Source organism: Aulostomus chinensis, chromosome 9 (genome assembly GCF_037954235.1).
Source record: "Aulostomus chinensis isolate RoL2024-O1b breed Wild chromosome 9, RoL_Achi_v1.0, whole genome shotgun sequence".
Classification (NCBI taxonomy): domain Eukaryota; kingdom Metazoa; phylum Chordata; class Actinopteri; order Syngnathiformes; family Aulostomidae; genus Aulostomus; species Aulostomus chinensis.
In genome coordinates, this window is record NC_141328.1 from 24,756,078 (window position 1) to 24,770,712 (window position 14,635).

Consider the following 14,635-nt stretch of genomic DNA (forward strand, 5'->3'; position numbering starts at 1 on the left):
AAAGGAAATTATTTCTATTTTATTCTATTGTCTGTGGCCAACCAAGTATAGACGTCCCAGCTGCTGATTGTACTCCCAGGGGACATCAACAGTGCTGGTTTGCTGAGCAGACTGACAGCGGTCTCTCCGGAGGCCCGGCAGCTTCACTTCAGGGCTCAGGAGCTGCCGGCATATCCTCAGAAGACGCTGGAGTTGGACCGAGTCCTTGCAAAGTTTTGGATGAACTTTGAATAAATTAATCTGGCTCCATTTAACAGCATGCTTTGGCAAGTGTTGACTCATTCGTTGGCCAGACAATAACTTCGTGAACAAAATATCACAGGGTACAAGGCCTCATGGAGAAAGAGCCAAAAAGGAACAACTCTTCAGTTTGGTAAAGCTTGTAAAAATTAAAATACATAAAACAAAGTTGTCAGCCAACTGTTTTTGTAAACCAGACAACATGGAAAGAGTTTGTGCTGTGAATAAGAGGAGTGGAACCATTTGGCACATTCTCTTCTTCACTTTTAAAGGATCAATATTTAGTGACATCTAGTGGTGAAGTTGCAAATTACAACTCATCGCCTCACCCCTCTCTCAGGGGGACATGCACTTGCCACATGCACTTGCTGAAATTTTGCTTTTCAGGTTTCTTTTATTTAGATTCAGCAAAACTAGGGGCATAAATAAAACTGAAGCTGACAAGCTAACAGTTCAATATTGGTGCTGCTGAAGCATTCTTTCATGATAGTGTGACATCATCCGTCAGCCTCTGAAGAGCAGCAAGCCCTTCGCCTCGTTTCTTTCCGCTTAGATTCATTCCTGTCCGCCAAACAGTTGGCGGGGACTTTGTGCTTGTTTGATGTTCAAAATGTTCAATAAAAAGAAAAAAAAAAGTTTTGCTCAATAGACAAACTTTCGAGCAATTCTCTAGTTTCAAATACATTTTTTGGTTTTTTTTTCTACCCTGTTCTTTCTGCCTGTTTCTCTTTGTCTTTTATCTGTTTCCCACTGGCTGACTCCTCTTGTATGAACACAAGCTGAAGCAGGTGAAAACTTACCCGCTCTCATAAGTGTCCCTTTCCACAGAAATGCATTTGTGACACATACTTGGCAGACATTAATCAGGTGACGCAGGCTGAGAGGGTAAGAGCACATGTTTGGAGCTAAAAGAGATAAATGGTGAGTGTATAAGTGTGTGACAAGCTGAGGACAAAAGAAAGAAAAGACGGATGCGTGTTGCTTCTCTCCCGCAGTTAAAATAAGCCAACAGCAACAGCAACAAAACTACTTCTACGAGGCAAATCCACATCTTTGTCTGGTAACGGTCCAGTTGACAATTCTTAGTGATCAGAGGTGAGAACACTAATGTGAAGATCCAGAAAGCTGCAATTTCACACAAACCCATTATCATTCCAGAGAGGGGAGGGACGAATGAGCAATTCTGTCTGCCGTACACTCACTTACATGTCTGCTGATTGTCAAATGATTCAGAAGCAAATTAAAGTTCCTCTCATAACTACTTCACTTCCTATGTAGTGTAAATAACCCACCTATGTAGAAACTATACACACATTCTTCAGGGAGTAGGTATGCGAGAGTGAGTAATTCAGTGCAGGTAGCTGATTCCCCTTGTTAACTCAAGTAAATGTGACAAGCAGGCTCTGAAACTTGGAGGTAAGACAAAGTAAGAACATGTTCTGTTCAATGTAACAGAACCTCATGCCATTTTATCATGCAATGTCATATAATCCTGAAAGCCTTAAATATGGGGGGTTGAATGTACATTTTTATTATGCATGACATGCCTCGACGGAAGCATGAGGGGGTCTTTTCTCTGGTATTTTTCCATCTATTTTAGCTGAAATCAGTCTTGACGTTGGAAAGAAAGAAAAAAAAGGAGACAGACTTAGTTTATTGGAAAGGTGCCACAGAGAACTGTACAGCACAATCTTTGAGGAATTTCATGAGGGGAACCTGAGAACTGGACATTTACTGTACTGCATAACCAGAGAGTGAGAACTGCACGGGAAAGTTCAGTCCATCGAGCCAAAGAAAAAATAATAATCCTGGAGCTCTGTATTGTCAAATCCAACAGCTACTGGTTGATTCTAGGGTCATTATTCACAAAACCTATGGAGAAACATCAATTACATGCGTTTTTATTCAGTTCTTTACAGCAGTGCAGGCTTAGGTAGTAATTTTAACTGCAGGAAGCAACACCAAGATGTCAGCTCCAAGCAGCAGGTTTGTTTTATAGTAATCTTGATAGAGGCAAATAAAATACTGATTTGCATGCTCAACATGTTCAAATTCCCAAACGTTTCCATTTACAGTAGCTTTCATAATAACTCTATGCAGCTTCTGGTAAGAGTTTCTGACTGCAGCTCCAATATTTATTAATGTAAATATGGAATCAATTCAACGGAACTCAGATCAAATGAAACAAATTGACCGCAATTTCCTTTTGTTTTAAATGAACTGTTGTGTGCAGGCATAAAAAGCGTTGTGCAAACCTACTTTCACATGTGGCCCTCGCTGAAACCTGCCAGCGTTTTAGATATGCTGGCCAATAAATCACTGAATGTCTATTTATGACTTATTTATGAGCTCATACACAGTCGGGGTTCCTACGAGGTATCTCTGCCGCCAGACTTTACCTGCAACCCTGCAGTTTTTGCTTGTTTTGCGTATTCTTTACCTTCAATCTGGTGTTCAGTAACAGAAACACTTGATCCGCAGGAGTTGATTGACACCAGGTGAGCAACCCTGTCAGCGGTCCAATATTTGGACTTGGAAAACACCTTTGTTGCTCTGCTGGCAGATCGTTGCCCTGCCTCATGACAGATGATGCGGCATGCATTGTATTTTTTTTTAACTTTCCACCCACCTGGAATAGATTGATATTTTTTATATCATCTGCACATAACCTGTTTTCACTCCACACGTCTAAACTGTAACCCAGTCCTTCTGTTCTTTCTTCCTATCTTGGATGCTCTTGTTGGGAGCTGCTGTATTGTATGTAGATGTCTATGAAAGATCCTCGCCAGTGTCCTGCAGGCTATTTCTATTCTGTCAGACATGTTGTACGTGCAATGTACATTCTGACTTCTGTCTTAGCCGTCTTTCAAGTCACGTGACACAGATGAACTCTGAGCGTATTTTTTTTTTCTTCGAGTCTGACATATTTAATATTTTGGTTTGATTAATTCAGGTGTTTCAGCCTCAAAACAGCCGACTACAGGGGCATTAATACAGCTTTGGTCCTCATGCAAAACATAATTCAGCCAAACACTCGGAATTACCTTCAGATGGGGCCAAGAAGTCTGTGTCCCATCTGAAACACTTCAAAGTGCAGCTGTGGATATGCAGTGACAAGAGCTTCACACATGCACACGAAAGACACACAGATTTTATCTTCAAATTGCAATCATTCATCCCCATGAAAAATGTAGACAAGAGCGGTTAATGATCAAAGCGGGGCCACCATCTCAAGAGAGAATTCTGATAAGCAATCAGAACTATATCTGCCAAATGAGAACATATTTTCTGATGAGCTTTTGGTCAATTCGCGTTTGCGTCTTGACATCAGCTGTTGTGGAACATATCAGTCAACTGAGCTACCTGTCCAGCCTGTGAAAAGAAGAAAGCCCACAGCAGGGATATCTAACTTTTCAAACACTTAAATGTTCCAATTTGATGAAAATGATCACAAAATCGAACATCTTGATACATCTCTGAGGTCTCGCCGAGCCAAGATACATGCTGGCACTGTTTGCCTGCTTGCAGTCGTTGGCACCGATCATGCAGCCCTCAGAGGAGCTCCACATACTTTGACAAATGTAATTCATATAAACGGAACAGACAAAATACTCGAGAAATCTCTGAGTGGGACCCAGCACAGATGAACAATATCACAGCCTCCAAGACGCCCACTAGACTATATCAGAGCTGCAGCAAATTACCTACTCATCAATTTGTTCACTGGAAGATAATGAATTGATTTTGATGAGTGGCTGAAGGTATTTTTTTTCCCAATAATTATGACAAATATTTGCTGTTTCTAGACTCTTAAATATCAGTATTTTTTTTTATATAATTTCTGATGGAAAATGAAAATTCTTTGGGTTTTGGCTTGTTGGATGAACAAGAGAGGTGATTTGGAATCATCATGAGATGAGATGAGATGAGATGATCATTGCTCTAATTTTCAAGACGTTATAGGCACGAAGCAAGAATTAATCATGAAAAAAAGCAGATTACTTGAATGTCATCTTCCGTAGAAGCCTTAAAATAAATCGCCAACCCTCAAGATTCAATAAAACCGAATATGAAAAGAGGATGTACCCGAGTGCTGTTTTATGAGGTGTAACGAATAAAATAGCATGTGAACGTATGTATGAAGTTTCATTGATCATCAGCGCTGTCTTGCATGGCCCTGAGGTGGGTTTTTCCAGTTCAGTTGGATTATACACCTCAAAAAAAGTAGGTCTGAAGCCAAAAAGTAATAACCGATTGGCCCTCTGGACCTGGAATCTGACAGGGATTTGACGATTCCCAGAAATGTTGAGGATTTTGAATGTTCTCAAGATGCTGTTTGAACATTTCCTCTGTCTGCTTCATAGTAACCGAGGCATCCCTCCTTTGTTTACATTGACCTTTGGGAATCTCACAAAATTGGTGTCAAACTGCTGCACCGTCATCACCTCCTCCGCGCCTCCGGGCAGGCTGAGCCTCTCTGCTCTTATACAACACAGAAGCATGCAAGTCGAGCTTACTAATTGCATCATCCAATTTTCCACACTTTTGATCCTAATGTGCCCCGAGTTTGTGTTTCTAACTGGGTGGTTTTGTTTAATGGGCGAGACAGGAAACAATAAAAGAGAAAACACAAAACAGATTAGACGAAAGAAAACGTCACGAAGGTGAATTGATTTGATTTAGCAGAGTGATGCTGCGGGGGTGCCGGGCAGAGATTAAAGCTTCTATCCTAAACTTAAATTCCATATTTTCATGTCATGCCTCAACAGGAGCGCTAACGGAGTGCGTCGCCTCCACGCAGTCTGTGTGTTGTCAGAAAGGGGTGTGTACCCGAGCCTCTCCAAAGCCTCTTTATCTTTTCATTTGCTCTTTTAAGAGGAGGGCAGTGATTCTGGAGAGCTTTGTTACTCGCTTTACTCCAAAGAATCACTTTGCAGCGCGGCCGAGGCGCGGAGACTTTCCTCTCACTCCAAGTCACAGGTAGGATTTATGACATGAAGCCGTAAATATGAATCCTCTCAGCCGTTATTTGAAGTCTGGATCGTATGAGATGAGCTGCACATGGAAACAAAAACTCATGGATTTTCACTCAGGGCTGGTTGTGGATTAAATACGCGCGCTGCGCTCTCATCCGGCCGTCATTCATTTCGGGAATATCTCACACAGCATGGATTTTTTTTTCTCCATCATGCTTTTCAAAATACTGGCATTAATTCTCTTGAAAGGTACGTTTGATACCTATCTGCAAGCTTCAGGATTTTATTTGTCAGAGTGGTTATTTTCTTACCTGTTTATAATATTTTTTTTCTCACACACTACAAGGTGTCTTGACGTGTGACGCTTCGGTCATATCCGAGGTCAACCGTGGAGGTATCCCGGACTCCAGCAGGGCGTTCAGCTCGGGTGGAGCCGCTGGTTTGTCTGAAGCACCGGAGGCAAAATCCAGATCCAAGCGGTGCACCTGTTATTCCTACAAGGACAAAGAGTGCATCTATTACTGCCATTTGGATATCATCTGGATCAATACTCCCGAGTAAGACATGCTTTCTCCAATAAAAAATCATTTCAATTCTTAAAGAAATGCAGGCCTCATGAAGTTGCTGCTTTGATCAGGAGTCTCCCGGGCCTTGAATTGTCATTTTTCCTTTGTTGGAAGAGATTAAGCTTGGAGGGACTATTAGCACGCAGCTGGAGCTGGCTTGTGCCACTGTTTGTGCAACACAAATGGCTGTCATGCCCCCAAGCCAGTAAGCAAGTCACGCCAGGTATAGGCCTATCTTACTGCCTCAGTGAGGCGCCAGGCGAGGTCATGGTTCAAGTGATGGCAAGCCCAGCAGATAGGAAATTGTACCGGAAAGTTTGACACCAGGGATTCTTATTACCAAATATAATCAATTCCCGCTCCTTTATCCACTTTATTTCACAATCCTCGCAATGGCCTGTATGAGCAACGGTCTTGGCTCGTTGTGACCATTAAATGAAGGCGTCAAGTTAGAGAAGAATAAAATCAGATGTGTTTTTGTAGGAGTGATAATTCATGTCTCTGTAAAAACAGCTCCTGATTGAGACGAAGCATTCATTTGCATTCACATCCCAACTCTCTGGGGAAAAGAAAGGGAAAAGAACTTTACTGTGACGCTCAAATTCTCAGATTTACCAAGTTCTGTGGTAGAATTCATCTGTTTGGTGATGATTCTCAGTTATCCGGGTTCTGAAGAACTCAAACTGAAGAAGCCTCTTGGATGAGAGGATGGTAGCCACAATGTTAAAGGAGGTTAAAAGCAGAGATGTATGGAAATCGTGTGTGGAAGTAGAGAGATTGGAGGGGGAATCTGTCAAGAAGCAGATAACTGGCAGGGGTTTGCCCACAAAATTATTTTGCTGTGACGCTCTAATGATCTCTCAACAACTGCATTTATTCATAAGGAGTCTTTCTGTCACTCAAATTGGGGTGTGTTGGAGTCCCACCCCACCCTCCCCCCCTCTGATGCCCCTACTTATCCCAAAGTATGTTTAAAATGCATGCTGCAGGTAAATTTCGAGGAATGGTGTTTTGTTCTTTGTTGCCTAGTCACTCCCCCCCACCTGCGCGCACACGCACGCACATACACGTTCACACACACAGACACACAGACACACACACACACCCGGGCTGCCGTTCTTGGCAAGACCCCAGGAAAGCATCATTTCTTGCTCTGTCTTCTTGTGCCAAGACTGCTAATGGCAGTTTCAGGTAAACAGTACATCTTATTAGCAAAGCAAGTTGGGACAAACTGACATACTTTAAAGACTGAGTGGGATATTTACATGAACTGCAACATATTAAAACAGTGAGAGTGTTTGTCAGTGGGTTCACGTTGCACTAAGCACCACTCTCATTAAGCGCCACTTTCTAGAACGTAGAATGGATTTTTCACAGGAAACTGAGTAGAATTAGCAGGAGTATGTTTTCAGTATTGCATAACGACCTGGATGTTGTCACAGTGGACCAGGATGCATCCACAGTTGCCCAGAATGGACAAGATAAAGGCATTTCTGGTTTTTTGTCATTCTTGTTTAATATTTATTACTAGGAGTTACTTTTTAACCTGTACCCGCTCTAAGCAAACTAGTAGTGTGCACTGTGTTCCTTGATGCCTTTGCCTAGCAACTGCATGTGCAAGCTGATTGTGCAGAAGTCGCACGGCCGCCATGGTGACCACAACAACATGAATGATGTGGACTCACAGATAGACGAAACTGAGAAATGAGCGATGATGTAGAGGAGGGAGGATTTAAACTTCATCTCGTTCTTATTGTTTTTGGAAATGTCAGGTTGCCAGAGGACGGAAGAGTTAGCAGTTTGATGTGAACAGACAAACAGAAGATCCCATTCGTTCCCATCAACCATCGCTTTCAGACAATACAGGTGCAGAAGATTAAACCACAGAAGATGAAGAAAAGATGTGACAGGCTTGCTGCTTTTATCAATACCAGATGGTCACGTTCTCTGCAGCCCAGATGTTCAATCAATCAATCAATCAATAAATCAGCGAATACAATTTGTTTCTAAAGCCCAAAAGCACATCTCAGAATGTGTCTTTGAAATTTGTACACAGTACAACACCATATTTCCTTCTACTTTCACATTGAATTAAATGTAAAAGTAGAAGTACTGATTCAGCCTATTTACTTAAGTAAACCAGAAGAAAACAACCCTTAAGTACAGTAGTATTAGTACTTTGCAACCTCCCAAGTCTGGTCAACGTCCACAATATTGCACAGTGGTGTATGCATGCAGACGTATTGTCCACTGTTTGACTACTTCAATATTTCTCCATTTACTTTTGGCATGCAAAGAAATCCAGCCTTTGTTGCTCATTGTCCGAAAACATTCCTGCTGGAATCTCTGCACTTTTGTTTACGAGCAAATGAAACCTGTGATTTGCAACCAATGAAAAAAAATGTTTCCTGCTGCAGTTGTTTACCGTCAGGAGCAGCGCAGTTCACCTTGAAACAAACTCTTCTCTGAATGTGAGTTTTAATCACAAGATTGGTGCAGTATTTGAGTTTGAAAGCCTGGGTTAAAGGAGACGGTCATCCTCCAACCTCTCCTACTGAGGGCCTCTGAAATCAACTGCTGCTCGTAGCCTTCGAGTGTCTTGTGTGGGCTTGAATGACGAATGTTTCTGTTGACAGAAAAATGTTTCCCCCAGACTGCACTTACGATTAAAATGATGTGAGTCAGCTCTCCATTTTGCTCAATTGGCAGGTTTGTCCAAACCTGACAGCTGATGTCCGTATTTCTGGTGAAAGATTACAGCAGAGCTTTGACCCAAAGGCTAAAGGGCTAAAAGTTCAGTCAGGTTTTTAAGCAGTCAGGCAGCAGGGTCAGGCCTACATGACTCAATAGCAGGTATTCAGTCACATTCAACCCACAGACGATCTCACATCAATCAGTGGACCCAAAGCCACTGTCATCAGCTAATGTTTTATGTCTGGATTTTGTCGACTTGTACCTGTGACATGCACAATGACACAGTTGAATCTAATCTAATCTAAACTAACCAAACAGAACTTAAAATGTTTTGTGAAAAAATGATTGACGGATTACTTTCTCCTTCAAAGACAGACCTTCCTCTTGTACAAATCCCTCAGAGACACCTAAAAGTCTTTTGTTTTGATTTGTGTCCCTTGAGACCGTAGCCCCTTAAACCCAAAGCACTCTTGTGGGTTTGAAGAAATCCATCATAGGTCAGAGAAAAACAGATGAGTGAAAAGATGAAATGGAGCAGAGGGATGCCAACTCCCGGCTCTCTGTAGCCTACAGTATGTAGGGTGGCGTCCAGATGGAGGGATGAGGGTGAAAGAATATAAACACTGATATGGTCGATCTATGGAAGTTATATTTCAGTTTTACAATTCTTTTTCAGACGCCCTCTATGTTTTTCCATCGGCAATTCCCATTGGTCACTTAACTAAAAACATACGCTCACTGGCAAAAATTTCATCTGCAAGAGAACATAAAACACAAGCCAGATTCAGTGAAAACTCTGGACAGCCACACCATCCTTGACACAGATATTTAAGATGCATTGAAACTTTGACAGTTTTTTTTTTAATGTTGAGAAGTCGAGCTTTTCTGCGCGTATTGCTTACATCTAAATATACAGCCCTCATACTATTGGCCCTGTCAAATCCTTACAGAGCCCCACAAGAGGGATGGAGTGGAAAAAAAGGTGATGATTTAGAAAGAGAGAAGAGAAAAAAAACTCGCCGTGATCTTGTAAAACTTTTCAAAGATCCTGCAAAGGTTTTGCAAACTCCTGCAAAACTTTTCATATAGCGTGAACTGTGTAAAAAAAAAAAAAAAAAAAAAAAAGAGTTGGAAAAGAGAAAAATACTGCAAGATTTTGCAAAAAACTTGGTGGGATTGCGAAAAACATAAAGTAGTGTACTTTTCTTTTCCGTTCGCCATCATTTTTCTTCACCTTCATGTCCCCTCCAGGACCTGTTCATCTCACAGCCTATATCAAGAACAATATTTAATTCACAGCTGACTTAAGGGCTTTAAGGATCTTCACACATTTGATCTCTCTCGTAAAAATCCCCAAGAAGCAGATGTTTTGCTCATTTTATTATTGTTGGAGAAAAAAAAGGTTTCTGTTTATTTCGTCCTCTTAGACGCACAGTGCCCTATGGAATGTCGAGCTACCAGGGACCTCAGCGAATCCGACGCGACGTAGGGAGACCATCGACGGAAGAGGAGGGGGCGAAGACTCGGCGCTGCATCTGTGCTGCACTCGACGCAGATCCTGCATGCCATGATTTTTGTCTGCAGAGGTCAGTGTCACGTCACCGTTTCTGTTCAAGTGTTATTAGATCTTTGTGAAGTAAATGTAACCAATCAAGATAAAGAACAACCCAGACTGAATGGTGGTTCTTTGTTGTTTGAGCGTCATAAAAAAGATCATATCCCACTTGTTGTTTTATAGAGTTAGAAAGCAACAGTTCAGATATTTTTTTAATAAATTATAAAGCTTTTAACACATTGCACAGGCTAGAATGGCATTATCAAGTACCGTAATTTTCAGGAACATAACATTCATAGTTTGCAAGTCTCATAACTATGCTTGACAGTAGACTGCTGATTTGAATGGATCCCTTGAAGAATGTTTTTTCAGTGACTATCTGCACACAAAAAGAATGATTTATTCCACTCAAGTTAAGAATTCAGTCGCGATCCAGTCTGCAACTTGTATAAATATGATGTCAAAGCTTGAAACTAACATTGGGCCCTGTTCAACACTATTTGTGTAAAACTTGTTCCTGACAAAAGCCCATGTCAGATTTATGACGCATTCTTAAACTGCAGAATTGCTCACACCTGCGGTTTGATGATGAATTCTGTTGTCTTCATAAATACCAGTTTGCATCATTAAATGCCCCACCAATCTCCAGAAAGGAACATGAGGCTGCAGGTCTGTTTGCACAACACAGAAGTCCCTTACAGAAACCCAAATTAAAACTGGAATTGAATGAAGTCTCTGACATCCGAAGACGGGAGAGCAGCAACTCTAAACTCATAATTTGTAGCCTCAGTTCTGGATGTACAATAAAAAAAAAACAAAAATGAAGCATGAGATTATCTCAGTGAGGACCGGAGAGAAAGGGCAAACCGATGAAGTTGTCAAATGACACAGTTTGACCTATCAAACTGAAAAAAGCTGTGTAAATAAATGTTTGAACTGTAAATCTACAGACACTGGAGTGAGTTATCTGACCTGGACCAGCTGATTGGGCCTCTATCGGAAAGACCAACAGTGTGTGTCAGCATCAGTGATGAGTCTGATATCATAAAAATCCATTGTAAAATAATGAAAATAATTCTTAAACTTCATAGATTTGTTATCCCGTGAAGTCATACAACTGTAGAACTTCAGAAAACGCGACAGCCAATTAGCAAACACGGCAGCACTCAACGGACCTTAAGAAGAACCCCTGAAATCCGAAACTGAGTTGTTGGATTTCAAGGAGCAAATTCTGCTTATAAACAGTTGGTGAATGAGGCCCAAACTGTGTATACTGGGTGGAGAGTTTTCAGGGAAGTAGGAGACATCTTATTCATAGTATTTTAACTTTTAGAACCAAAATCTCACAATTTAAATCAGGTCTAATGTCTTCAAATGTTTTGGGTCCAGTTTTGTGAATTCTTTCTACTGATCTCGGCCTTCATCGTGTTCAACTCACATTAGCTAAGAAGCACTTCAACAAAAAGTACTTTACATTCCTCCAAAAGTTTACCTGAAGCCCTTCTCAGGACTCAGCAGCAAAATGTTGCGGAGAAAGAAAGAAAATTCAAGACAAATTAAAATTTCTTGACGGATATTGTCGATTACTATGATATTTTAAGAGGTAACAGGCATGGTTAGTTTGCAACATGGATAAACACCTATTAAAGATCATTTTTGAATATTGAGACTGGTGCTCAGCACATGAAGTTTTATCAACGGGAGTGTTACCCTGCTGCTCTGTGGAAGAAGCTGAACAAAGGTCTGAAAGTCAGACCCAGATGATGTCACCAGGGTTATCGTAAGGCGAACATTTTTTCTTTAAGTCAAACTCTTGCTGGGGTTTAGAAGAAGCTAGTATTTATGAGGTAGGGAGGACATAATAATTGGTTGTACCAAAGGGACTGAAAGCTCCAATATTTTTGGAGGTAGAGGCAAAAAATCTGGCTCTCTCACCCTCTCATTATTTGATTTTGTTCTCTGAAGGCCCGAGCAGACTGTGCCGATCAGGAGCCATCAGAGAGTCCCTGGCCCCGACTGACAGATGCCCCTCCGTCTCCTTCTTCTTCTTCTTCTTCTCCTCCGGGGAGTGGATCCTTCTCTTCAGCCCCTTCACCTTCTGTTTTGCACACTTGCTTCCACAGGTACACTCACATAAAGGAAAGAACTTTGGAGTTTGACACTGCCGACATTCCTTAGCATCATAACTCTTGGAGCAAGTTTCATCAGGCCGAGTGTTCACGAACGCTTTTGCAAATTTGATACAGATCCCTGGAGGCTATCCTTTTTGTTCCTTCTTGAGAGCTGCATAAGGATTACTTTCACCCTAATATATATCCAGTGACCTTGCTTTTGTCGAGCTTGATACGGCCGGGCCTTTGTATTCACACCTGGTTAACAGAGTGGTGTTGTGGACTACACTTGACTCTATCTTTCAAAACAAAGAGATAAGCTATACTTGTAAGCAATTTCTATATATAAAAGACAACAAGGACATTTCTACGATGATGTTGGAAGGCAGAAAATGCGACAAGGAGACCAGGAAAGTTGGTGCAAGGTATGATCTTGTGATATTTTTAAAAATACTGGCAAATGCAAAGAAAAAAATGATCATATGTACCCTTGTGTTACCTGGCATATTTTACAGCTTTGGTTAATAGGACTGTTTAGAGGCAAACTGGAATGTATTCAGTTTGACATGTCATTTTTTTCAGCAATAATATTAAAAATAGTATTAAAAATATAATATCTGTGCTGTTTGAAACTGAACTATTGGTCTTTTACCTCTGTACATAGTGTCAACTTCGACTGTAGATGACTTTACATCCATCGTTTGGTCCAAATGAGTCATAATTAAATTGAGACTGTCCCTTGTTATATGCCGGGAGACCTCGTGTGCTGCAGCTGCATGAACAGAATCAGAGCTGGAGATAGATAGTCAGAAAACTACTCACATGCATGAGTAGCCAGGGAGTTATGCTATTGTGTTGTGCTCTGGCTATAAAAAATTGCTACCACATTGCAATTAATTCAAGCAACAAATGTGTAAGCACTACTCACTCATGTCTGAGTAAGGGAGCAGCCACCTGTTCTTAAAATCCCTTAGCTTTTAGAAAAACTATTATATGTGACTCATTCAGACTCATTTATTTTCATTAGAAATGAATGTGTTTCAGTACTTCAAACAGGGAAATTAGAAAACTACGGAGACGCCTGGGGGCTGTACTACGAAGCAAGTTCAACATAACCGGGGTGTTTGATCATTAGCTTGAAAACTCCTAACTAATGTAAAACCGTAGAGTTGAGAGTTTGAGAGAGGCGGGTTCAGCGAAGAGAGGTGAAATGTGAGAGATGTAAATCTGAAACAAAACAGATTAAAAGCCACACAGTTGTTGCAACCAAAGCCAGGAAGGAAAATTAGCAAAAAAGAGAAAACGAAAAGAAAAGAAAGCATAATTGAAACCAGTAGATACGGTTACTTGCAAAGGTAGACAAGCACAAGGCTCTTAAATCAATCTCAGCAATGTCCAAGGGGCCTGATTGGTCAGTAGGTGATGCTATTATATGTTTCGATCTCTCACCTAAAACATAAACCCTGCTGGAGGTTTGGCTTGCAGCAGAAGTTATCATGACAGTGTGCTCCACTGAAAGGTGAAGAACCTTTGGTAGTGTTAATTTACCTCGTTCAGTAGCAGATCTTGCTTGGTAGTATAAGCCCTTGGTTTTTGCATAGAATTTATCAACAAAAAGATGAAAAATGTAGGAAAGAAACACTCTAACTTTTTGGGTAATATGCTTATTTTCGACGATTTAAGTGTCAGACAAGCAGATGGACAGCCAGCTCCAAACTCCCACTCTACGACTGACTGCAAGTTAGCTCACCTGCAATAAACGCTAGCATAGGGGTCCCGTCAGGAGTAATCCTCCCCATCCACCCTTACAAAGTCAGCCATGATACAGTAAGTGGTGTTGTTCTAGACATTCACAGATGTTTTGTTGATCAGCGTTAAGATGGGACTTTTAAAGTGCTGCATCGACTCACTCCACCTGCTCAGGAAAGTAGTTCCGAGGGTACATCTGACTTTAAACCCATGTTTAAACTTTTAACCCACGATTCTATCAATGCAGGCAAAGACCTCTTGAAAGCATATTAAATGACTTTTCACACAGTCGGCTCTTCTCTACTGCTCTGCTGCTAGCGTTCATAGCCACTAAGCTAACGAGCAGTTAGCTAGGGGGTCTGGACCTCATACACATAGAGGTGAGAGAGGGGTACCCATCTACATGTCTGGAACTAAAAATAATGGATAATAAGCATACCCCCCCCCCCCCAAAAAAAAAAAAATTGTCATGTTTCTTTAAGGGAAAACTTGTATGCAAAATAAAGATGATTTCCTGGGAACCAGTCACAACTCATCCGTCAAGACGGGAGCTTTCACTGAGTTCGTCTTGAAGGGGAAGAAAAAAGTTGTAAATTATTACCCCCTCACACTACAGTTCAAGTGTGTTGCATTCCATCAAGCTAAGTCACAAATAGATAAAGTCATGTGCAGCACGGTAGTTGATTGGCTATGTTCCGGACCCCCAGGGATACACATGCCCTCCCCACTCATACTGAATTGACT

At 41.3% G+C, this 14,635-nt stretch overlaps 1 protein-coding gene across 1 annotated transcript; it reads left to right on the forward strand.

Annotated features, from left to right (window-relative positions):
* The first annotated feature begins 4,411 nt into the window (after positions 1 to 4,411).
* edn3b (endothelin 3b) lies at positions 4,412 to 14,434 on the forward strand. The gene is made up of 5 exons (XM_086212503.1): positions 4,412 to 4,422; positions 5,165 to 5,220; positions 5,563 to 5,773; positions 9,904 to 10,062; positions 11,997 to 14,434. Exons 1-5 carry the CDS (start codon positions 4,412 to 4,414, stop codon positions 12,049 to 12,051), a joined length of 492 nt encoding a protein of 163 aa, XP_086068629.1. The 3' UTR covers positions 12,052 to 14,434.
* The last annotated feature ends 201 nt before the right edge of the window (positions 14,435 to 14,635 follow it).

Bases quoted from the DNA above. Each gene is read 5' to 3' on its own strand.
- edn3b (XM_086212503.1), top strand. The intron at 5,774-9,903 runs GTAAGACATGCT...TCGTCCTCTTAG, and splicing joins ATCTGGATCAATACTCCCGA to ACGCACAGTGCCCTATGGAA. The intron at 10,063-11,996 runs GTCAGTGTCACG...TGTTCTCTGAAG, and splicing joins CATGATTTTTGTCTGCAGAG to GCCCGAGCAGACTGTGCCGA.